This window comes from Molossus molossus, unplaced genomic scaffold, assembly GCF_014108415.1.
Source record: "Molossus molossus isolate mMolMol1 unplaced genomic scaffold, mMolMol1.p scaffold_m16_p_6, whole genome shotgun sequence".
NCBI lineage: Eukaryota > Metazoa > Chordata > Mammalia > Chiroptera > Molossidae > Molossus > Molossus molossus.
In genome coordinates, this window is record NW_023425399.1 from 11,603,075 (window position 1) to 11,627,717 (window position 24,643).

At 51.6% G+C, this 24,643-nt stretch overlaps 1 protein-coding gene across 1 annotated transcript; it reads left to right on the forward strand.

Annotated features, from left to right (window-relative positions):
• The first annotated feature begins 1,898 nt into the window (after positions 1-1,898).
• Positions 1,899-24,123, forward strand: ZNF335 (zinc finger protein 335). The gene is made up of 28 exons (XM_036246077.1): positions 1,899-2,007; positions 2,670-2,920; positions 4,234-4,474; positions 5,310-5,387; positions 5,637-5,942; positions 6,053-6,193; positions 7,038-7,184; positions 9,569-9,821; positions 9,905-10,082; positions 11,059-11,171; positions 12,908-12,926; positions 13,035-13,151; positions 13,238-13,314; positions 13,398-13,558; positions 14,286-14,518; positions 15,954-16,047; positions 16,173-16,267; positions 19,165-19,424; positions 20,375-20,486; positions 20,572-20,946; positions 22,223-22,365; positions 22,445-22,599; positions 22,737-22,840; positions 22,933-23,010; positions 23,211-23,294; positions 23,378-23,443; positions 23,527-23,608; positions 23,701-24,123. Exons 2-28 carry the CDS (start codon positions 2,720-2,722, stop codon positions 23,826-23,828), a joined length of 4,041 nt encoding a protein of 1,346 aa, XP_036101970.1. The 5' UTR covers positions 1,899-2,007; positions 2,670-2,719; the 3' UTR covers positions 23,829-24,123.
• The last annotated feature ends 520 nt before the right edge of the window (positions 24,124-24,643 follow it).

Consider the following 24,643-nt stretch of genomic DNA (forward strand, 5'->3'; position numbering starts at 1 on the left):
AAGTACCATGACATCCTTGAGACAGGATGTATCCTACCTGCATGGGGTAAGGGTTGGGGGGGTGAGGGTCTCTAGAAATGAAGAATTGGGTTGATGTTGGAAAACTACCAGTTGAGTGCAAAACCAACCTATAATGCCATTGTTGACCCGGCTCTCCAGGGCTGCTCTGGGGGTCCTGGTCCTGCCAGATTGGGGCAGGGGAAGAAGAGGGGGCCTAGCCCATTCAGAGGCCTCATGCTCTCTTCCCCTTACCAAAACCTGCTCCTAGAAAAGGACCGGGAAACCCCCTCATGCTCATGTGCACACAAATTATAACAGCTCAAAGCACCCTTTGTTTTTTTTTTAATACATTTTAAAAAAGAAATTTCTAAGAGTCTCTCTCACCCAAAAAAAGGTTTTATATTTTCAATTAAAAAAAAGAAGTTGTACAACACAGAGACTTAGAGATAAAGCAGAGCAACAGGCTCCATTGCAAAATGCTAAAAAGCCTTAAACAGAAGGTAGTGCCAAAGATGGCATTTCGGGCATCAGGAGAAGAGGCATAATTTTCTGAAGGGCTGCAGACCTTTAAATACATCCACACCATCTACATTGAAGAGATGACTGTGGACGATGTCCTGACCTCCCGCTCTATTAATGTAGCAAATACAGTAGGCTCCTCTTAGCAATGGAGGATAGTTCCAAGAGCCCTCCCAGTGGATGCCTGAAACCTCAGACAGTACCAAATCCTATTCATACTATGTTTTACCTATACATACATACCTATGGTAAAGGTAATTTAGTTTATAAATTAGACACAGTAAGCGATTAACAACAATAACTAATAAAATGGTAACAATTATAACAATATACAGTGGGGGGAAAGTAGGTTTACAGTTGTTCATATGGAAAATAATACAATCATTAATAATACAAGAATAAACCGTTACTTCTTGTACTTACAGATGTAAACCTGCTTTGCCCCACCCTGTATTATAATAAAAGTTATGTGAATATGGTCTCCCTGATAACTGATCTGATAGTTGACAGGGCCACTGACAAAAAGATGGGTATCATATATACAGAGTAGATACTTGGGACAAAGGAACGATCCCCATCCTGGCAGGGAGGGAGCTGGACGGCACAAGATTCCATCACACTACTCAGAACAGTATACAGTTTAAAACTTTTGAACTGTTTACTTCCGGAATGTTCCTTTTAATACTTTCAGACCACAGTTGACCCTGGGTAACTGAAATCGCGGAAAGCAAGAAACTGGGGACAAAGGGGTACTATTGTATGTATACAAAGCTCACTAAGGGCCAAGTATTGAATCTTCTCCATTTCCCCAATTCCAGACGCGGGGACTTGCCTCCCAAGTCCTTTTACTTGATGTGACCTTGGACCAGCCACATCCCATCTCCGGACCTCCGTTCCCCGATCTGTACAGCAGTGATTGTAAGCTCCCCATCTGCCAAGACACATCAAACCTAATCGAGAAGGATTCGACTACTAGTTTGATGAGAACATTAAGTAATCGGTTAAGAGCCAGGAAAAATGACTGATAACATTTATATCTCCACCTTTAAGTCAAAACCTCCGGGTCTGGGCAAGCTTTTCAGAGCGGTTCCTGGAAAGGCGTGGTCAGCCTCTGGGAGCCACGCCCCCGAAAGGCAGGGCGGACTTCGCCGCGCCCAACCCTGCGGCCCAAGGTAGGGACCCAACGGTGGTGACGTGCGACTCCCTTTGTAACCCTCCGCCAAGAGAGAAAGTAGTCCCCAACCCCATAGCGGACTCTGTCACCCATACTAGGCGACATATAGAATCCCAGCCTCTCTCCAGACTTAACTATGGCTCTGAGGCCTCGGAGACACCTTCCGGCACACTGGAAACCTGTCTTTCTCCGGGCCGCCGTAGGAAGTAGTTCCGGTCTACGCTAGGCCGATGGGTTCCTGCGCAGCACGGGAAAGAAGATGGCGACCTCGTCGATGCCGGAGTCGGAGAGGTACGCGGCTACGAAAGCGTCAGGTGAGCGTCGGGTAGAGTCAGGTCGCCCCACTGCACCCTGCCGTGAAGTGGGTCCACACTGCGGGAATACCCGGCAGCAAGGTCCGGGCCGGCGGGGCTGTCCGAACAGGGCCCCGGGGTCCCAGGCCCTTTAGTCGCTCTCGCACTTGCCTGAGCGGAAACCCGGCGCCGCCACAAGATGGCGTCGGGCCTGGAGCGCAGGCAGCGCCGGGGACAGCCCCGAGTCGCCAGGCCCCGGGACTGTAGCTGTCAACCCCCTCCGCAAGGGAACTAGGGGAAGGGGGAGCGAGCCACTGACCAAGGGGGCTCGTGGGCTGTACCACCGACCCTGCACCCGGGGGAACTCGGAATGCCGAAGGGCTGAACCACTGAGTCCGGGACGCTTGGAGCGAACCGCACTGAGGGAATCGTGGAGGGAGGAGAAGGGTCATACCGGCCACTGACCACCCTCCCGGGGGTGGGGAAGGGCCCTGGGCTGGGAGGCAAGGCTTCTAGGTCGTGTTTCGCCGACGCTCCCCTCTCCATACGCGGGAAAGCCCCACCCGGTCAGAGACAGTCTTTTCGTCAACGAAATGGGCGCACGGGTGCAGCTGGGTGGGCCGCGGTTGCCGGCGCCAGTAAGGGGGCCCATCTGTAGCAGCCCCCGCCACCTCTTCTCTCAGAGTGAAGGGCCCAGACCCTGCGCCCGCTTGTCAGGCGGCCCCCCGAACCCATGGAGGAGAACGAGGTGGAGAGCAGTAGTGACGCGGCCCCCGGGCCTGGCCAGCCAGAAGAGCCCTCCGAGAGCGGCTTGGGTGTGGGCACCTCGGAAGCCGTGTCCGCCGACAGCAGCGACGCCGCGGCCGCCCCGGGGCCGGCGGAGGCCGACGACTCCGGAGTGGGCCAAAGCTCGGACCGCGGCAGCAGCTCTCTGGTATGGACCGTGCCGCCGGCGTGGGTGGAGGCGAGGAGCTCGGGCGGCAGTGCCCCGCAGCCCAGGGCAGGGGAAGCCGCCGCCAAGGCTGGCGTGTCACTAATATTTGTTTTTGGTTTACTGTGAGTCAGGCGCCGTGCCAAGCCCCTAACGTGGATGTTCTCATTTAAGCCTCAAGCCTTGTAAGACACCTACCACACATTTCGACATCTTACAGAAAAGGAAACTGAGGCACAGAGTGCTGACAGAGCCAGGATTCAAATCTAGACGGTGGTCTTAGCCACTGCACTTCCCACTGCCTATTTGAGGTGCCCTGGTCCAAGTCTTGCCTCTGCCTCTGACGCACAGAGAACCTCTTTGGGCCTCAGTCGTCCCATCTGTAAAACGGAGGAGGAATACTGCTTCTGAGGATGCTCTGTTGTGAGCTCCCACCAGACATTCTCTTGGAAACCATCTCCTCCTGGCTCTGCCACTTCCTTAGCGCCCCCCTAAGCATGAACTTGAGCAAGCTAGCCAACTTGTAGCTCTCTGTTTTCTCATCTGTAAAGTAGGAATGATGAATATACCTGCCTCAGTAGGGTTTTGTGAGGATTAAATGCATTAATATGTGCAGAGCAATTGAAACTGCTCAGCACATAATAAACACTGAAGTATTAGCCATTACCATTGTTATTATCTGCAAGACAGTGATCCTTTTCAAGACATCCCGTTATAGAGATGCAGAACAATGGCCCCCACTTTGAGGCCCAAGGTTTCATTAATTCAGCAGAGATGGGTCTACCATGTGCCCGGCTTGCGTTGGATCCCGGAGATACAGCACGGGACAAGACAGATGCGGTCCCAGCCCTTATGGAGGGTACAGTCAGACCTGGAAGATGTTACACTACATAGTAAATAGTGCTGTGATGTGGAGACACAGGTGACTGCAGCACTGAAGACAGAGAGGTCCTAACTTGGCCTTTAGGGTCAGGGTCAGCTTCTGAGAAGAGGTACCAGCCAAATGGTGGGGAGAAAGCTGGGCCTACCCATGGTGTAATGCTGGGAAACATTTCAGGCAGAGAGAATAGCTTATTCAAAAGCACAATGAAAATAGCTACACCTGGCTGTTGTGTGGGGGATTTGGGCTGGGCCCTTTCCCTGACCAGAGCCAGGTACCCTGGGACTTGTACTTGGGGAGAGAGGGTTTCTCTCACTAGTACTCAATGGGGCTGACTCCCGTGTCCTTGGACCTAGGAGCTCTATCTAGCGGGTGGCAGCCTGCTGTGCTCCCTCCCTGGCTCCTAAACTCTCGCTCCCTGTTTCCTGTCCCCCAGGAGGAGGTATCTGAAAGTAGTTCAAGCACGGACCTCCTGCCCAATGGCTATCTCCCTGATTCATCTTCTGTGTCCCATGGGCCAGTGGCAGGGGTAACAGGTGGCCCCCCAGCTCTCGTGCACTCCAGTGCTGTCCCAGACCCCAACATGCTGGTGCCCGACTGCACGGCTTCTTCCTCAGACCTGGGCTCAGCCATAGACAAGATCATCGAGTCCACCATCGGACCCAACCTCATCCAGAGTAAGTCAGGCAGAGGGCAGCAAGAGTTGGTCCACTGGGGTTTCCCTGCAGAGTCAAGCAGAACCAGCTATGCTTACCCCAGCTGTGCAAATTCAGGAAAATGACTCTCCCACTCTAAATGTGTAACATGGAAAAGATAAGCCCTGCCTCATAGTGGTAAATGGTATGAGGATTCAATGAGGCAGCACAGTAAGTTCTTAGCATAGTGGCTGGCATATAATAAGAGCTCAATAAATACAGAAACAGTAACACCTAACTTTATGCTGAGGTCTGTTCTAAACACTTTATATCCAGTAACTCATTAATCCTCCCAGGGACCCCAAAAAGTAGGTGCTGTTATGCTTTGAGTGTAGATGAGAAATCTCAGGCACAGAGTATATAAAATAATTTACCCGCTGTCGCCAGCAAGTGTTGGCCATGAGCTCAGACATTCTGATTCCAGAGCTCATGATTTCCCAAACTGTACTTCCTATTAATGATGTATGTAAAGGAAAGCCCTGTGATGGTCTGGAAAGCCGGCCCTAAGAAAGTGGTGCAGGAGCTGGGCCTTAACCTTGGGGAAGTTTGGAGAGAAAGGAGGGAGACTCTCCAGGTTTAGTGGTCAGAGGCATGGCCGCTGGGGTAAGCCATGGCATCTGTATGACTGTGGGTCGTCATAGCATACAAACCAGACTTCCCAATAGCCCTGCCCTGAATGGGTGGGGAGGGGGGGTGACATCCGAGGCTCAGAGGGGCAATGCAGCTGGTTTGAAGTTATACAGGTGAGCCAAAATGAGTGCGGGCAATGACAATTGTCATTGTCAACTGGGAATTCCCTCCCCACATCTCTGCCCAGGCTGCATCACTGTGACCAGTGCTGAGGATGGTGGGGCCGAGACCACACGGTATCTGATCCTGCAGGGACCAGATGATGGTAAGACTTAGGCTCCAGACCCAGGAAGCCCTGCAGTGGGTTATGGGGGTAGGAGAGGAAGGCTCAGCCACAAACTCACTGTGTGATCTTGACAGGTTATCTACTGCTTTGGGTTTCAGTTTTTCCACTGTGACTGTGGTAGGGAGTTGGGTTCTAGGATCCCTGGGCCTACCTGAGAGGGACAGCTGTAGCTCATGGCCAGCCTCCCCCTCCACTTCCCTTCCCTCTGATTCCCTCACCAACCCCCAGGTGCCCCCATAACATCGCCAATGTCCAGTTCCACCCTGGCCCACAGCCTCACAGCCATTGAGGCCCTGGCCGACGGCCCCACATCCACATCCACATGCCTGGAGCCACCTGAGGAGGCACGGGGTAGGCCCAGCTCCCCAGCACAGCCTCCCCCAGCTTCTGGCACAGAGGAGCCAGACCTACAGAGCCTGGAGGCCATGATGGAGGTGGTGGTGGTACAGCAGTTCAAGTGCAAGATGTGCCAGTACCGGAGCAGCACCAAGGCTACATTGTTGCGCCACATGCGAGAGCGGCACTTCCGCCCAGGTGCGTTGATAGCAGCCTACCTGGCTAGGACTGCATAGGTGGGGATGGGGTGCTGAGAGCCAGACATGGAAGCTTGTCTTATCCCCCTACCCCCATCCAAGCAGCAACAGCAGCAGCAGCAGCAGCAGCAGCTGGTAAGAAGGGACGTCCACGGAAGTGGGGCACTTTGACCAAGACCCAGGAGGAAGAGGCACCAGAGGAGGAAGATGACGATGACATCGTAGATGCTGGTGCTATTGATGACCTAGAGGGTAGGCCATCGAGGCTCCCAGGCCTGCTACCTCTACCCTCATCAATAAATACTGAGCTCCTTCCGGCCCTCCTGGAGAGCCAGGGAAAAGGAATTGGCACAGATGCAGCCACGGTTCCTTCAGTATAAGACAGGAATTGGGGCACTGGGATCAGGACCTCAGGCTGTCCGCATCTGAGAGGGCCGCATTCACATTTGTCCAGCAGAAATAGAATGCAAGCCACATATGTACTTTTGTGTAGCCATATTTTTTTAAGGTAAAAAGGGATGAAATTAAGTTTAATCGTATATTTTATTTACCTAGTATATCTAAAATATTATTTCAGCATTTATTATAAAATATTTGTGAATTATTTTACTTTATACCAATTTTTGGAATCCATTGTGTATTTTACACTTAATTGTGTTTCAGTTTAGGCTACGCACATTTCAAGGGCTCAGTGGCCACACTCGGCTAATGGTTTCTACGTTGTCATAGACTCTGTGTCTTGCACAGTCATCGAGTTTGTAGACTTGAATGTTTATTTCAACTGTTTTCTAACAGTGTCTGTAAAGTGTCTTGAGGAAGGGGCACCTTTTTCTAATTTACGTAAAGATGCTGTACAAGCCAATGGTAGGTGTCAGGAAAGGTGCAAAGAAAGGTCTGCTGGAGCCTGGGAAGGGATGTGTACAGACAGCTTTGGGGACATCAAGAGAGCTGTCTGGAGCAGGCGTCACTGGTGGGCTTGAAGGAAGAGTGGGCGGGGATGGGGAAGTGGGCCTCTTCCCAGGGGAGCAGGGCAAGGGATCAAGACTGAACAAGTAAATCCAGCACTGACGCACACCTTCTTTCACTGTCCCCACAGAGGACAGTGACTACAATCCAGCTGAGGATGAGCCCCGGGGCCGACAGCTACGGCCCCAGCGCCCCACTCCCAGTACATTGAGACCCCGAAGGAGACCTGGCCGGCCACGGAAGATGCCTTGCCTAGAGACCTCAGAACTCCCAGATGGTGAAACTTGGCTGTGGGAGGAACCCTGTGGGTGGGGCCAAGGGGTGGCCTCCTTCCCTGCTTGCTTCTGTGGAGTCCTGGGACTGAGTGTGCCATGCAGAGCAGCATGTTTCAAACCAGGGTAGCCTGCTGGCCTCCTTGTAAAGGGGAAATCCTTCCAAGACCAGGCTTAAGAAACCTGAGTTAAGAAACAATAGCCCTGGTCAGTAGTCCTCCATGGTTAGAGCGTATACCTGCCACCCTACCCCACACTGAAGGGTCTCGGGTTTGATCCCCCATCAAGGGCACGTACCTGGGTTGCAGGTTCAGTGTTTCTCTCTCTCTCCCTCTCCCCCTCCCTGCCTCCCTCCCTCCCCCTCTTTCCCCTTCTCTCCCTCCCTTCCACTTTCTGTAAAAATCAGTGAGAAAAAAAATACCTCGGGTGAGGATTAACAAAAAATTTAAATTACGTTTTTAAAAAATGAAACTATACATCAGCTTTATGGAAAGGCTGTTCAGTGGTAAGTTGTCACAGTGTAGGAGAAGGTTGAGTCTTTATAATGGAACTAGTAATATAAGTTTTAAGTATTATTACTAAAATAAGAACAAAGCTGAAGCCTGAGACTGTCCAAGGAACACAGACTTGGAGCATTACAGGCTGGGGACTCGTTACGGGCGTTCATGCCAGCTCTGTCATCATGTTAATTTGCCTCTAGAATCCCCTTTTTATAAATGCAGGTGATAGCATCTGCATTTTTTTTTTTAATTCTCACCTGAGGACATTTTTCCATTTTTTGTTCAGATAGAGTGGGAGGGAGAGAGAGAGAGAGAGAGAGAGAAGAACATCGACGTGAAAGGGACACATCGAGTGGTTGCCACCCGCACGACCCAGCCAGGGCCGGGGACAAACTGCAGCCGAGGTATGTGCCCTTAGCGGGAACCAAACCCGGGTCTCTCTGGACCGCAGGCCGACGCTCCAACCGCTGAGCCAAACCAGCCACGGCAGCATCTGCCCTTTTAAGATTGCTTTAAGGCATAAATTGCACAAAAAAGCACATGGTAGCTGTCTTTTTTTTTTAATCCTCACTTGAGGATATATTTTTTACATTCATCTTCAGATAGAGCCAGAGGGAGAGAGGGAGGAAAAAAGAGAGAGAGAGAAACATTGATGTGAGAGAGACACATCGATTGGTTGCCACCTGCATAACCACAACCAGGGCCAGGGACGAACTGCATCCGAGGTACATGCCCTTGGCCTGAATCGAACCCAGGACTCCTTGCTTCTTGGGCTGACGCTCTACCACTGAGCCATATAGTGGCCCCGGGCTGGTAGCTGTCTATGTATATGCAGTTTGGAGGGAATTGTTTTACTTTTTAAGTAAATTTTAATTGAGATATATGTATGGAAAAACACACCTATCTTAAGTGCATAGCTCAATGAATTTTCACAAGGCAAACATACCTGTACAATCTAGCGCCCCAATCAGAAAACAGGGTGTTAATATCATGGTCTGTATCGTTTTTAAAAACTATGTTTTTATTGACTTTTTAAAGAGAGAATAAGGGAAAGAGAGAGAGAAACATCAATGCGAGAAAGAAACATTGATCAGCTGCCTCCTGCATGCCCCCCAACTAGGGATCCAGCCTACATCCCAGGCATATGCCCTCACTGGGAATTGAACTTGGACCTCTCAGTCCATGGGACAACATTCATTTCATTGAGCCACACCAGCCAGGTTCATGTTTAATTTTTAAAACATTATATTGAGTCCTGGCTGGTGTGGCTCAGCGGTTAGAGTGTTAGACTGCCGACAGGGGTCATGGGATTGAATCCCAGCCAAGTGCATGCACCTGGGTTGCAGTCTCGATCCTCGCCCCAGTTGGGGTCCAGCAGGAGGCAACCAATTGATGCATCTCTTATTGAGATACTATTGATGTGTTTGAATAGATAACACTTCTATCTGTCTTCCAGCCTCCCTAGAGAAACCAAAGTTAAAGTACTGCTTTTGCTTCCCAGACTAGAATGTGAGGTCACTAGAGCAGGAATCACCATCTTTATTTGCCAAATAGAGAAAATGAGACGCAGAGAGGGAATAGGTTTGCCTAAAGACACAGCGAGTCATTGACAGAGCTGAACCTAGCAGGCAGGTCTCCTGACTGAGAGCCTTAGCTTTCCGGCTGCTGCTCCAGACTGTCACTTTAAGTCAGGCTATGCTGCAGGAGGGGAGCGTATGTCTACTCTGCCCTCTAACCACAGGCTTGCTGCTTCTGTGCTATAGCCTAGTGCCCGTCAGTAGACTATGGCTGGGGGTGGGGGGGTGGGGGTTTGGCTGGCCTGTGTCACACCTGTCCACATCTGTCCTGGTGTGTTGTGGCTGATTTGTGACCTGGCATGCCTGTGGCAGGTGTGGAAGGAGAGCCTCTAGTGAGTTCCCAGAGTGGACAGAGCCCTCCGGAGCCATTGGACCCCGAGGCACCCAGTTCCTCAGGCCCAGGACACCTGGTAGCCCTGGGCAAGGCCGATAGGGTCCCCGTGGAGCCTATTGTGAGCCAGTCAGATGCAGAGAATGCAGCACCCACCTGCCAGGAGGAGCCTGACACCCCACCCCGCCGCCGTGGCAGACCCTCCAGGCGCTTCCTAGGCAAGAAATACCGCAAGTAAGTGGAACAGAGATGAGGGTCAGGGAGACACCTGGGTGGCCCCAGCCCAGCCAGAACTCTCCTCAACATCCTCCTGGCAGGTATTACTACAAGTCGCCCAAACCGCTTTTGAGACCCTTCCTGTGCCGCATCTGTGGTTCCCGCTTCCTGTCCCACGAGGACCTGCGCTTCCATGTAAACTCCCATGAGGCCGGAGACCCCCAGCTCTTCAAGTGCCTTCAGTGCAGCTATCGCTCACGCCGCTGGTCCTCGCTCAAGGTCAGGCTGCAGCTGCAAAAGAGCAGCTGGGAAGGGGAGAGGGAAGGTGCAGTGCATGGGAGGAAGGGAGAGGCTGGATGAGGGAAGGCAAGAGCCCACTGACTGGCGGTGCCAAGAGGGAGTAGAGGTAACAGGGACTTCCCGGGCACCCTCTTCTGCTGCTTCTTGAGGCACATGTCTGGGCTGCTGTGGGTGGTTTTGCAGGCTGCATACTGCATAGCGACATGGCATCTTCAGGGGTGCTATTTGCATGGTGACATCATAGATTCGCTTTTTCACCACCATTGCCAGCAAGTGTCAGTAAAGCTGGTTTTATCTAATTTAGTATATTCAGGTTTTCCAGCAGATGGTAGTAATGTGTCATGAGAGGGGCCCAGTAACCAGTCTTGCATGCCATTCTGATTTTACCTTCACACAGCCAGAGGAGGTCCCTTGTAGGTGTAGATAGTCCCATTTTACTGACCAAGGAAACTGCAGCTTGGCTGGACCAAAGTGAGGCAGCAAGGTGGCCATAATTGGGGGTGTAGGGGGCCCTCAAGGAGAAACAGCCAGAGCCCCTGTGCTTTCTGCACACAGTCCCTCAGACAGGGACCCATGACCTAGAAGTTGTTCTCTGGAACCCCAGTGATGGGGGGCAGGGGTGGCTACCCCACACTGCAGTGGGGAGGGTGTAGGCTATGGAGCTACGCTGCCTGGGTTCAGCTTCAAGTTCACAGGGTCACTGTGGGACCTTAGTAAGTCACTTCACTCTGAGCCTCAGTTTCCTCCTCTATCAAGTGGTCAGCGGGACAGTGCCTGGTGCAGAGCAGGTATTCTCGTTGGGATAAGTCCCAGGTCCTCATAGGTGCCAGCGCGGGCAGCACTCCTCCCTTCAGCTAATCTGCTCCCATAGCAACTCCAGAGCTCTGGGCACAGAGGAGGTGTGGCAGGAGGGGAGTCTGAGCCCCAGTCCACTGTCCTCTTGCCTCTTTCCCAGGAGCACATGTTCAACCATGTGGGCAGTAAGCCCTACAAGTGTGACGAATGCAGCTACACCAGTGTCTACCGGAAAGACGTCATCCGTCATGCAGCTGTGCACAGCCGGGACCGGTCAGTGGGTGTGGGTGGGACGAAGCCAGGGTGGGAAAGTGGGAGCCCAGGATAACCATGGTTCCCAGTTAGCATCTTCTCGGGGCCGGGCCTATGCACAGCACAGTACAGACATCAGAAAGGCAAAGCGATTGATTTATCCCAGATTGCTTGGCTAAAACAGAGTAGTAGCTAGGCCTTGAGGTTCCTTATTTAGTCTCTTCCCTGCTACGAGCTTTAGTTTCCCATCTGTAAAATGAGGACAATCATTGTTGAGAGGATTAAAGGAAATTTTGTACCTACAGGGACTCAGTAAATGATCTAAAGATTTTCCAGACTCCTAGTTCACTCATTTTTCATGGCACTGAGAGAGCAGACTTACAAGTACATGGGTCACTTAGGAACCCAGCAATTGCTCGCTGAATTAAAATTAGATCTGCAGCCTGGCCAGTCTGGCTTACTGGTTTAGTGTCGACCCATGCACCAGGAGGTTCGATTCCCAGTCAGGGCACATGCCCAGGTTGTGGGCCCGATCCCCGTGGGGGACATGCAGGAGGCAGCCATTCGATGTTCTTTCACTGATGTTTCTGTCTCTCCTTTTCACTTCCTCTGTCTGTAAAATCAATAAAGAAAAAATATTTTTAAAAAAATAAAAATTAGCCCTGGCCAGTTTGGTTCAGTGGTTAGAGCGTCGGCCTGCGGTCCGGAGAGACCCGGGTTCGGTTCCCGCTAAGGGCACGTACTTCGGTTGCAGTTTGTCCCCAGCCCTGGTTGGTCATGCAGGTGGCAGTCACTCGATATGTCCCTTCACGTTGATGTTTCTCACTCTCTCTCCCTTCCTCTCTCTCCCTCCCATTCTATCTGTACAAAAAATGGAAAAATATCCTCGGGTGAGGATAAAAATAAATAAATAAATAAATAAAAAATAAAAAAATATTAAAAAAATAAAAATTAGATCAGCTTCAGGAAGCAGTTCACTTCATGGGAAGGAGGAGCAGTAAGCAGATGTTGGTTACAGGGATCCACTAGGTGAATCTGTTAACAAAAATTCCAAAAGAAATTAAAAGAGAATTTTACTCATGTGACTTACAAATCAGAGAACATAGTCCTCAGTATAAGCCAAAGACACAGGGTTTTTAAAAGGAAAAGGGTTGCTAGGGAAACAAGGTTATAAACTTACATGATTGGTTTTCTTTTTTCATGTTGTGATATATAATTGAATCAAACAGGTTGCACATCTTACATCATTTGTTTTTTTATTGGTGCCAACTGGATTTTCAGTGGAGGGCTGATTTAGTGGTCAGCCAGTGGGCTGTGATACAAAAATTCAACCGTTGGGCCACATATTATGATGTAAAAGTTCTTATAAATCTTCAGATTTCAAACTGTTTTTGGGAAAGCCAACTCTCCAAGGTGCTTACAGATTTTCTTAAGAAAATAAAAAGGAAGGGGAGTTCTGTGTCCACATAAGATTGAGGACACCAGTTTGAACCACTGGTACAACAGCATTCTTTTCTGTGGGATTTCTCAGAGCCTTTAAAATGCAAAAGTATTTTGTGACAGAGAAAGAATACACCATTCTCAGATGTAGTGAAGTGCAGAACCTATTTATAGTACCCTCTTAGCATTTTCCCCAGCAAACTCTAAGAGAAAGGGGTTTGGGTGGGGCATAGGGACACTCAGGGCTGAGACTGGTCTGGGGTTCTTGGGTGGGCTTGGAGAAGTGACGGTCTAATTCCTGTGCCTTCCTCCCCCAGGAAGAAGAGGCCAGATCCCGTAAGTCTGGGGCCCAGGCCTGGGAAGGAAGCCTGCTTGAGGGCTGCTTGTGGGGGTAAGGGCAGGAAGTAAGGTCTCTCCATTTGGCTCCCTCTTGCCCTTCCCCAGACCCCAAAGCTGAGCTCCTTCCCCTGCCCTGTGTGTGGTCGTGTCTACCCCATGCAGAAGAGACTCACACAGCACATGAAGACACACAGCACTGAGAAGCCCCACATGTGTGACAAGGTGGGTTGGGGCCAAGGGCTGGACAGAGGTGGGGGCAGGGAACCTCCCTGGGTGATCCACCACCCAACTCAGCCCACCCCTTACAGTGTGGAAAGTCCTTTAAGAAGCGCTACACCTTCAAGATGCACCTGCTCACGCATATCCAGGCTGTTGCCAACCGCAGGTATGTCCCTTGGGAGGCCCCTGAACTGGAGCAAACTCCATCCCCACCCCACTGCTGAGCTGCCCTCCCTCTGACCACCCCAGATTTAAGTGCGAGTTCTGCGAGTTTGTTTGTGAGGACAAGAAGGCACTGCTGAACCACCAGCTGTCCCATGTCAGCGACAAGCCCTTCAAATGCAGCTTTTGCCCCTACCGCACCTTCCGAGAGGACTTCCTGCTGTCTCACGTGGCCGTCAAGCACACAGGTCAGGGCAGCCACCCCTCCCTGTCAGCCCTCACCATGTCCTGGCCCTCTCAGAAGCTCAGCTCTGTCTTCGGCCTCCCCTGCAGCCACAGAAGCAGCTGGAACCCTCCAATTAGAGAGGGAATTCCCTCTTTGCAGGGTCATACTCCAAACTCAGATCCAGTTCCAGCTCACCCCTGCTGTGGTGGCCCTTGGCCAGTCACTGTTCCTCTCTGAGCCTTCCTTAGCTCTGAAATGGGGGAACAGAACTACCATATGGTGGTTATAAAAGTAGGTTCATTTGGTCCCTGAGCCCTGTCTATGCTTGGCACCGGGGCTAGATGAAGTATAAGAAACAGCATCAGTCTACGCTTGCCCCATGGAAGGATACAACAGTTGGTTTTTTCCTTCTCCTTGGTACACAGTCCACTGGCAGGCACACTAAGGGAGATTGGAGAAAGAAAGCCAGGGCTCCCTTCACTGGAGTCCTATCCATCTGGGGGCTGGTGATTCACAGGAGGAGTGTGTGGTCATGTGATCTTGAAAGTAGGCACTGGTAGGCAGGCTGAGTGCAGAGGGCAGACCCGGTTCCTTTCTGTCCTGTCCCATCACCATGGACAGCGTGTGTGTTTGCCTGAGCTCAGGAAGGAATAACTTAGTGAATCAGAAATCTTTGAGGTCATAGAAGGCTTCTCAAAGGGTGGGTGAGGGGTGGACAGGTGTAAGCATTCCCTCACATGTGCCTATAGGGGCCAAGCCCTTTGCTTGTGAGTACTGCCACTTCAGCACACGGCACAAAAAGAATCTACGCCTGCACGTACGGTGCCGACATGCAAGCAGCTTCGAGGAATGGGGGCGGCGCCACCCCGAGGAGCCCCCCTCCCGCCGGCGCCCCTTTTTCTCTCTGCAGCAGATTGAGGAGCTGAAGCAGCAGCACAGTGCAGCCCCTGGACCACTCCCTAGTCCCCCAGGACCTCCTGAGGTAAGCTCAGCCAAGCAGACAGAAAGGGCTTGGGGGCATGCTCCAGGATGACAGTATGATATCACCTCTCCCAGCATCCTCATTTGCACATTGAGTGCAACAAAGTGATCCCTGCCTCTCTCGATAGTGATAAAGAGCAGCTGAGGTCACAGTTTGCCAGCCCTAAGCTCACAGTAGGAGTGGCTTTCCAGTGCTTGTAATAGAGAGTGGAAATATCAGTAGCTTAATTGTGATAATGGTCTATTATTTTCTCATATAAAAGAAGTCTCGCCCTGGCCGGTTTGGCTCAGCGGTTAGAGCGTCGGCCTGCGGTCCTGAGAGACCCGGGTTCGGTTCCCGCTAAGGGCATGTACCTTGGTTGCAGTTTGTACCCGGCCCTGGTAGGTCGTGCGGGTGGCAGCCACTCGATGTGTTCCTTTCACATCGATGTTTCTCTCTGTCTCTGTTCCTCTCTCTCCCTCCCATTCTATCTGAACAAAAAATGGAAAAATGTCCTCGGGTGAGGATAAAAAAAAAAAAAAAAAAAAAAAAAGTCTAACGGTCAATGGTCTGGGGCTGGTGTGGCAGCTCCATGGTCAGTCGTCAGGGACTAAGCTGTATTTTTTCCCAGCCCTCTTAGAGAAACCACTGCCATCTTTGTGGTCACCTCATGGTTCAGTATAGCTGCAGGAGCTCCAGCCTTCCTAGCCACATCCTACACAAGAAGCAGGAGGAAAGATGGGGGAAGGGCAAAAAAGATGTCTGCCATCTATCCATGTGTCTTCCTTGTGGACTTTACCAGAAGCTCCTGCTCAGCCATGTGGCCACACTTTACCTAACTGTAGGAGAGGCTAAGAAATACAGTCCTGTAGCTGAGAGTGTTGCCTCTCCACTGTCCTGCCGAAAGATGGACCATCACGATATACTGATAGAACACAGGCTCTGGAATCAGTTTTGTGTTCAAGTCCCATATCTGCTACTTACTAGCTATGAGATCCTTTTTTTTTTTTAATCCTCACCCGAGGACACTTTTCCATTTTTTGTTCAGACAGAGTGGGAGGGGGAGAGAGGGAGAAAGAGAGAGAAACATTGACATGAAAGGGACACATCGATCGGCTACCACCCACACAACCCAACTAGGGCTGGGGACAAACTGCAACCAAGTTACACGCCCTTAGCGGGAACCCAACCCAGGTCTCTCTGGACCACAGGTCGATGCTCTAACCGCTGAGCCAAACCGACCAGGGCCTAGCTGTGAGATCTTAACCCACATACTTCACCTCTCTGAGCCTCAGCCAGTTCATCTGTAGCATGGAGCTGGTAAATACTTTTAAAAGTGGTTGTAAAGATGAAACAAGCCAACATGTATAAAGTGCCCAACACAGGAGATGCTTGGTACATGGCACTTGAATATGAGCTGCCCTCTCTCAGGGTTGGCCATCTCCCCACCCTGCAGGTCCCCACAGAGGCAGCACCTTTCCAGTCACCTGAGACCCCCCCACTGCTCTGTTCTGACACCCTGGGCGGTGCCACCATCATCTATCAGCAAGGTGAGCTCTGAGGAAGGGTGGGAGCCAGGGTGCTGGGCAGGGGCAGGGCTTATGCTGGAGGATGGGATGGGCATTAGTTGCCAGTTTTCTAGCCCTTTCTAAGTCTCAGGTCCCACCCAACCCAGGAGCTGAGGAGTCAACTGCCATGGCCACGCAGACAGCTTTGGATCTGCTCCTGAACATGAGTGCTCAGAGGGAGCTGGGGGGTGCTGCCCTGCAGGTGAGCCACCTGGGACCTCCTCTTTGCCGGACACTGGGAGGAGAGGAGAGCAGTGAAGCAGACATGCCCCCCCTTAGGGAGCTCCCAGTTAGTGGGTGAGATAGATTCACTGACACCCAGTGGGCACACACACAGGAGGGGCACCAGCTGTGCCAGGGAGGCTTCAGGAAGGCAGAGAGGTCAGAAGATCTCCCACTCGACTCTCCAGAGGCGCCAGCAGCCTCTGCAATGCTGAGCGATGAGCACCGCTTCTCCTAGCTCTGTGGCCGCCCTGTGCCTGTGGGTCTGAACTAGCTTCCCGTCTAGCCTAGTGCCCTCATTCATGACACTTCCTACAGCCCGAGGACTCTGAGACTTTCTCCAGCTCAGACCCCTCTCTTGTCCGTGTACCTCAAGTCCACACCCTCCCCCAAGTTCATCATCTTTACTCCTCCCTCTTTCATCCAGCTTCCCAGGGTCACCTTTACCCCATCTCCCCTCCCTCTGTACCTCCCTGCACTTTTCTAAGGCAGGGAGAAATTTGTGTGTGCCTTCTGTCTCCCAGCTTCTTGAAAAGATGTAAAATGTGTATTTGAGATGATAAACTTCAAGACCTTGGAGCAGTAACATGCTGGGGGCTGAGAGACAGACAAAACTCCATGGAGGGAGCCTGATGTTGGACCTGGAAATCTTCATAGGCTTTAGCTTGTGGCATTTGGGGGGTGTAGAGAAGTTTCACATTTTTAGATAGTTAAATATATTAGTCTTGAATCATTTTTGCCTTTAATTTTATCTCCAGAAAGGCCTCCTTCACCCCAAGACTATATAAACATTCACTTGGACTTTTTTCTTAGGCTTTCATTTTTTACATTTAAATCTTTATTCCAATTTATTTTGGGGTTTTTTGTTGTTGTTGTTGTTGTTGTTAGTCCTCACCCAAGGATATTTTTCCATTGATTTCTAGATAAAGTGGAAGGGAGGAAGGAAGAGCGAGAGAGAGACGTTGATGTGAGAGAGACACATCGATTGGTTGCCTCCTGCAAGACCCCAACCAAGGCTGGGGATTGAACCTGCAACCCAGCTATGTGCCCTTGACTGGGAATTGAACCCGTGACCCTTTGGTCTGTGGGCCGATGCTTTAACCCCCAAGGGCTCCAATTTATTTTTGGTGTATGCAAGAAGGTAGGAACTAAGTTAATATTTTTTCCAAAAGTTGTCCAGTGCAGTATGTCAAAGAATCTTCTGGTGGTTGGAAATGTCCCCTTTATCATCCTCTAGATTTCCACACGTACAGGGGTCTCTCTAGTCTGCTGATTTGTCTGCTCTTCTCATGCCAGTATCATGCATTTTTTTTTATTATAAAAATATATGTTGTAAAAAAAACCAAAATGAACATGATATTCTATATATAAGGTGAAAGTTCTTAACATTCCTCCCTTCCCTTAGATGGCCGCCGTTAGGTTAATAAGCATTTCTACAGTTTTGTCCATGTGCACACTAACAGATCTTTGTATTCCTTAAAAAATGGGATCACACTAGTCATGTCATCACCAACCTGTCTTGTCTTCACTCGGCAGTGTGGCAGGCTCGGCCTGGTGGGCACATGCAGATGTCCTTCCCAGCCTCTCCACGTCACGTCTCCACATCCTTCCATCAGACAGATGTCCTGACATTTACTTCATCAGTCCTTTATTGGTTGGGTTGTTGCCAGTTTTCCATTAACTCAAGGCAGTGCTTTAGTGAACATATATTTTCAGGTGCTCAGAAACTTTTTTATTTAAAAAAACAACAAAAACCTCCAAGAAGTAGAATTGATGGGTCTGAAGGTATGCAACCTTGTAAAAAGATATGCCAGTTTACATGACCACCGTCAGAGCGTGTTTCTCTATGCCCTTGCCGACACTGGGTATCATCAGTCTTTATAAATCTCTTCAATGTAACAGAAGTATATTTCATGGTCATAATTTATAATTGTGTGATTCTAAATGAGATTGAACAACTATTTTTTTTTGGTACGTGCCCCTAGCAGGAACCAAACCCGGGACTCTCTGGTCTGCAGGCCAATGCTCCAACCACTGAGCCAAACCTGCCAGGGCAAGAAATTGAACTTTTTTCTGTATGTTCATAGACCATTTTATTTCTTCTCTGACTTACCTGTGTGTCCCATATCAATTTTTAAATTAAATTGTTAGTCTTTTTTATTATCACTTTACAAGAGCTCTTTGTACATAAAGGAAATCCACTTATCTCTCTTTTGAATTGTTAAATCCCACTCACTCCCCAATTTCTTTGTTTTCTGATTTCATTTTATGGTTTGTTTTGCTGTAGGTGGTAGAAAAATCTTCCTACTTCTGGATTATAAAAATACTTACACACATTTTTTCTTCACATATTTAGAGTTTCATTGTTACATTTTAGTCTTTAATACATTTGAAGGAGACTTTGGACTAAGATCTGAGGTCACACTCTGATTTTTTTTTTTTTTTCTTAAATGGTTTGCCACTTGTCCCTCTACCCCAAGATTTCTCAAACTTCGGGCCAGAGAATTCTTTGTTGGGGGACGGTCCCGTGCATTCTGGGATGTTTAGCAGCATCTCTGACCTCTGCCCCCTAGATGCCCATTGCCATGTACCACCCCCTCAACTGTGACAACCATAAAATGTCTCCAGACATTGCCCAGTGCCCCAGGAGGGGGTGCAGTATGGGTCTACCCTGTTCTTGTTAAGTCTGTTTCCAGTAGCTGGACAGGATCTGGAGAGCCAGGCTATATTTCAGAAAGGACACACAGTTTGGGGTTGTACAAATGAGTGGATCTGGCCAGAGCCTGGGTGAGCTGTAAGGCTGAGGCAGAGAAGGGCCTTGAACACCAGCTCCTTTGCCACAGACCCTGCTCAAAATGCACACTGGTACCATTGCAGGTGGCCGTGGTGAAGTCAGAGGACGCGGAAGCACAGTTAGCATCCCCTGGTGGGCAGCCCTCCCCAGCAAGTGCCACTCCACAAGTGGTAACCCTCCATGTGGCAGAGCCGGGGGGTGGTGTGGCAGCTGAGAGCCAGCTCGGACCCCCTGACCTACAGCAGATCACCCTGGCACCCGGTCCATTTGGCGGGGCTGGCTACAGCGTCATCACTGCACCCCCTATGGAAGAGGGGACATCAGCTCCTGGCACACCCTACAGGTAAGGCCTGCCGCCTGCAAGGTCCCCTTCAGCCAGTTGTAATCATGCTGTGGGGAGGCAAGAGGACCCTGCCCATCCAGGCCTAGTTGGCAGGAGGTAAAAATCCTAATACATAAAAGTGATCAACCCACAGGTGAGTCGTATCCTCAGGAGGTCAGAAGCTACTGTCTTTTGGCCAATTAGATGTTCCAGCCGCTTGACATTTGTGAACTTACCTACACCATTGCCATGAGATCCATGTTTCCCTCATTTCACAAATGAGGAAATAGGCTAGGGAAGTTAAATAACTCTCTGAAGGTCAGACATATAGGTGAGGAGTTTAGCCCTGCTCCCTTTGCTTCCAAAGCCCACGTGATCTTTGTTGTGGATGATTCCTAAAGGTGTTTTCTAGCTCTGACTTTTGGAATAAACTCAGGCCCCTTGCTGGCATCGGAGGCCTGGTGTCTGCTCTCGGCTTCCTCCACACTGAGCGAGTTTGGGGCAGAAATGTTTACATTTTATATGTTGATTAAATCCCTGGACAGTCTGAGGAAGCGCTGAACAAGTACCAAACTGTAGCTGCGATAGGAGTCTGGATCGTTGGGTCTGCGCCTGGGCAGCCCAGTCTCAGCATCTGCCCTCTACTCTTGGGTTTTGGGTCCTTGTGAGCCCTGTCTTCCCGACTTGACCAGACTTGGGCTGGAACCCTTGGTCCCTCCACCCTGCCACTCCCCACCATGCCCATCAAGGGGGTGGGATTTCCCCTCTTGAACAGGACGATACTTGACAAGGCACCACTGACAGAAGAGACAGTGGAGGTTTTATCTAGTAAAGGGTGGAGCCAGGATTTGATCCAGGGGTCCATCTGTGGTGCAGTCGCCCCTGAGTTGATTGTTGGGGAAAGGGAATTTTGTGGTCCTCTATCCCCTCCTAGAACCCTGACTCACTTCTCCCTTCTTCTAACCCCACAGCGAGGAGCCCCCAGGGGAAGCAGCCCAGGCTGTGGTTGTGAGCGACACCCTTAAAGAAGCTGGCACCCACTACATCATGGCAGCGGACGGGACCCAGCTGCATCACATTGAGGTGAAGCTGGGTAGCCCACCGTGCCCCCGTTTCCCTTCCCATCTCTCCTTCCCCTTCTGTGCCTCATGCTCCTCTCTCTCCATAGCTGACTGCAGATGGCTCCATCTCCTTCCCAAGTGCCGATGCCCTGGCCTCTGGAGCCAAGTGGCCTCTGCTGCAATGTGGGGGGCCACCCAGAGACTGCCCTGCACCCCCATCTCCAGCCAGAACCCACTCGGTAGGAGACCTTCAGGACTCTGCTTCCCCACCTCCTACAACTAGCAAAGCCCTGGGCTTGGTAGTGCCCCCCTCACCGCCATCTACAGCCACTGCATCAGCAAAGAAGTTTTCCTGCAAGATCTGTGCCGAGGCCTTCTTTGGCCGAGCCGAGATGGAGAGCCACAAACGGGCCCACGCCGGGCCAAGTGCCTTCAAGTGCCCTGACTGCCCCTTCAGTGCCCGCCAGTGGCCCGAGGTCCGGGTAGGTACCACCCTTGTGTCTCTACTGGCACTGGGTCGTGTCACAAACCTTGACTGAGCACCCCCTCCAGCTAGTCCTCTGTTCCCCTCTAGTCAGACATGACTCAGTAAAGCTTTCAGGCAGCTCAGTCTGTGGGAAGGAGACCAGGCAACATGAATGATGCCTGACCGTGTCCCCAGAGTGAACGATACACATGACAGAGCACAGACAGGGAACATGTTGTGGACTTGGGGTGCTGGGATATGTCACGGAGGAGGTGTGCAGCATATGGCACACTTAGGAAAATTTGAGTCATTCAGAATATGGAGAGTGCAGCCCTGGCTGGTTTGGCTCAGCAGTTGGAGCGTCAGCCCACAGACCATTGAGTCACAGGTTCAATTCCGGTCAAGGGCACGTACCTCGGTTGCAGTTCGTCCCCAGCTCTGGTTGGGGTTGGGTAGAGGCAACTAGTCTATATGTCTTTCTTACATCAATGTTTCTCTCTCTTCCCCTTCCTCCTTCCCTCCCACTCTATCTGAAGATAAATAGAAAAATATCCTCGGGTGAGGATTAAAAAAAAATATATATAACCCTGGCCAGTTTGGCTCAGCGGTTAGAACATCAGCCTGCGGACAACAGGGTCCCAGGTTCGGTTCTCACTAAGGGCACGTACCTCAGTTGCAGTTTGTCCCCGGCCCCGGTTGGGGTCATGTGGGTGGCAACCAGTCAGTATCTCTCACATCAGTGTTTCTCTCTCTTCCCCCCCACTCTCCTTCCTGCTCTATCTGAAGATAAATGCAAAAATGTCCTCGGGTGAGGATTAAAATTACACACACCCCTACATACATACATACATACATACATACATGAAAGAATATGGAGAGTGCAGAGTTCAAGAAAGGTCCTGGGGCAGGTTCATGATCCAGTCTGGGGAGCTCCCTCCCTTTACCTCAGGATTTCTAGTTTTCAGACTTGATGATCCACTGAATCCTCACTGCAGCTCAGTGAGGGGAGCTGGGCCCAGGGCCCTAGAATGTCAGAGCTGGGAGAATCCATCAGAGGTCTCTTCATCCAAACCCTGTACATTATCTAGGAGTAAACTGAGTCTGAGCAGAGACAGGATTTTCCAAGTGACCTAATGACAGAGCCTCTGGCTTTCCTCTCTTAAGCACACAGCACCAAATCTTGGTCTGGTTTGTACTTTTTTACCCGGCTCCTCCAGATTTACTTCAGAGGACAGGTTCCCTGGCAGCTGTCTGTCCAGACCCAGCTAATGCCCCGACTCTCCCTTCTGCAGGCCCACATGGTGCAGCACTCAAGCCTGAGGCCCCACCAGTGCAGCCAGTGCAGCTTTGCTTCCAAGAACAAGAAGGACCTGCGGCGGCACATGCTGACCCACACCAACGAGAAGCCTTTCTCGTGCCACCTCTGTGGGCAGCGGTGAGGCTGGGTACAGGTGGGCTGGGCTGCTGGACATGCGTGGTAGGGCTGCCCCTGAGCCTTTGTCCTTCCCCTACAGTTTCAACCGGAACGGGCACCTCAAGTTCCACATCCAGCGACTACATAGTCCTGATGGGAGGAAGGCAGGGACCCCTACTGCCCGGGCCCCAGCTGGGACCTCCACTCAGACCATCATCTTGAACAGTGATGACGACACACTGGCCACACTGCACAGTGAGCTGCCCCAGAGGACCCAGGATAGACCAGGGACTTGAGCCTTTGCCCCAGAGAGTACCCTTGGGCCATGGTGGGGGCTGGGGCATTTCAGATTTTCCTGGAGCCCAAATAAACATCCTCCCCTTTCCACGCAGCTGCACTCCAGTCCAGTCATGGGGTCCTGGGACCAGAGCAACTACAGCAGGCTCTAGGCCAGGAACACATCATAGTGGCCCAGGAGCAGACAGTGACCAATCAGGTAAGAGCCTGCTCTGGGGGCCCTGCTGGCAGGTCAAGGGAAGGGGTGGGGTGCATGGAGAGCTGAGGCTAGAGCTGGCTTGGCTGTGGCAGGAGGAAGCCACCTACATCCAAGAGATCACCACAGCAGATGGCCAGACAGTACAGCATCTGGTAACCTCTGACAACCAGGTGAGCTGCTGCTGAACACCTCAGTTGTGAGTGCCCCCCCTCCCAGCCCCATTTTGGGGAGGAGCAATTCTTTCCAAACCACCCCTCCCAGGGTGTGTGCTTGCAACTGCCAGCGGTGTCCCTGGCCCCTGCTCTGCTGTCCCTACTGAGCTTCTGGTGAGTAGGGCCCCAGCACCTGCCTCCTCTCCACCCTTTTTCAGGTGCAGTACATCATTTCTCAGGACGGAGCTCAGCACCTCCTCCCCCAGGAATACGTGGTGGTCCCAGAGGGCCATCATATCCAGGTAGGCCAGGCTTGGAGTGAAAGTGGGATGTGAGGTGTGCACAACCTTCTTTTGGGGTCACCAGGTTGGCTTCCTCTCTCCAGGTACAGGAGGGCCAGATCACACACATCCAATACGAACAAGGGGCCCCATTCCTTCAGGAATCCCAGGTAGGGCCCTTGGGGCACCAAATGGAGCTGGGGCATGGGCAGGGCTCTTCCAAGGCCACATCTCATTGGCTTCTCCTCTTCAGATCCAGTATGTGCCTGTGTCTCCAGGCCAGCAGCTCGTCACACAGGCCCAGCTTGAGGCTGCAGCACACTCGGCTGTCACAGGTATGGTGCTAGACCCTGAAGACCATGGGGCCTGGGGCCCAGGCTTAGCTTCTGGGGCCTCAGGCTCACCATCCTTTCCCCTCCCCTGGCAGCGGTGGCTGACGCTGCCATGGCCCAAGCCCAGGGCCTGTTTGGCACAGAGGAGACAGTGCCTGAACACATCCAACAGCTGCAACACCAGGGCATCGAGTACGACGTCATCACCCTGACCAATGACTGAGCCCCAGGGGCACAACGCAGATCATGGATATTGGGGCTAGCCCTGCTGGGGGTCAGGGGGACCCACCGGGACTCACTTCCCTACTCTACCTAGGATCTCCAGATACTGGGCAGCCAACATCCTGTCACTCCAAGGGAGCCAGACCTGTGCCATGGGGGTTGGGGGACAGCCATAGGCACCAGCCAGGACATGCTGGGTGCCCTAGCCTGCAGGCAGGCTTTGGGAGAGAGATTTATTTTTGTTTGGATGAACCCACCGGCCTCAGTCTCAATAAAGGGACCAGAGTCCAGCCCTGGCCGGTTCACTTTGTCCACTTGCTGCTACAGCCTGAAGCAGGCAAGGACTTGGGGAACAGAAGGAAAGGTGGAACCTGTTATAACCACAAGGGGGCAGTGAGGTGGAGGCAGCCTGGCCTGCAGAGCATCCAGCCTTGCCTCTGTTAAGTATAGTGGCTGGACAGCAGGGCAGGCCCTTGGGGCAGAGGCCTGACACACCCCACAAGAGCCCTTAGCTTCCTCCCCTGGGCCCCAGAGAAACAGCCTGTGATAGCTCTGAGCTGTACTTCCTCCTGACCCTCAAGAGTGAAACACACCTGGCTGCTCACTCAGTGGTGGTTCCAGGGCCAGCAGGCATCTAGCGTTCTACCTGCGCACAGCTGCCAGTCTTCTGCTCCCCAGATGAATTAGCATGGGCTCAGCTGTGGGAGTCTGGAGTTGACCAGATAGATGGTGTGAGGCTCTGGACTCCGGACCTGCTAGGCATAGGCTGAGGCCACCAGGGTTCCAGTTGTGGGGACAGCAGGGTAAAAAGTTAGG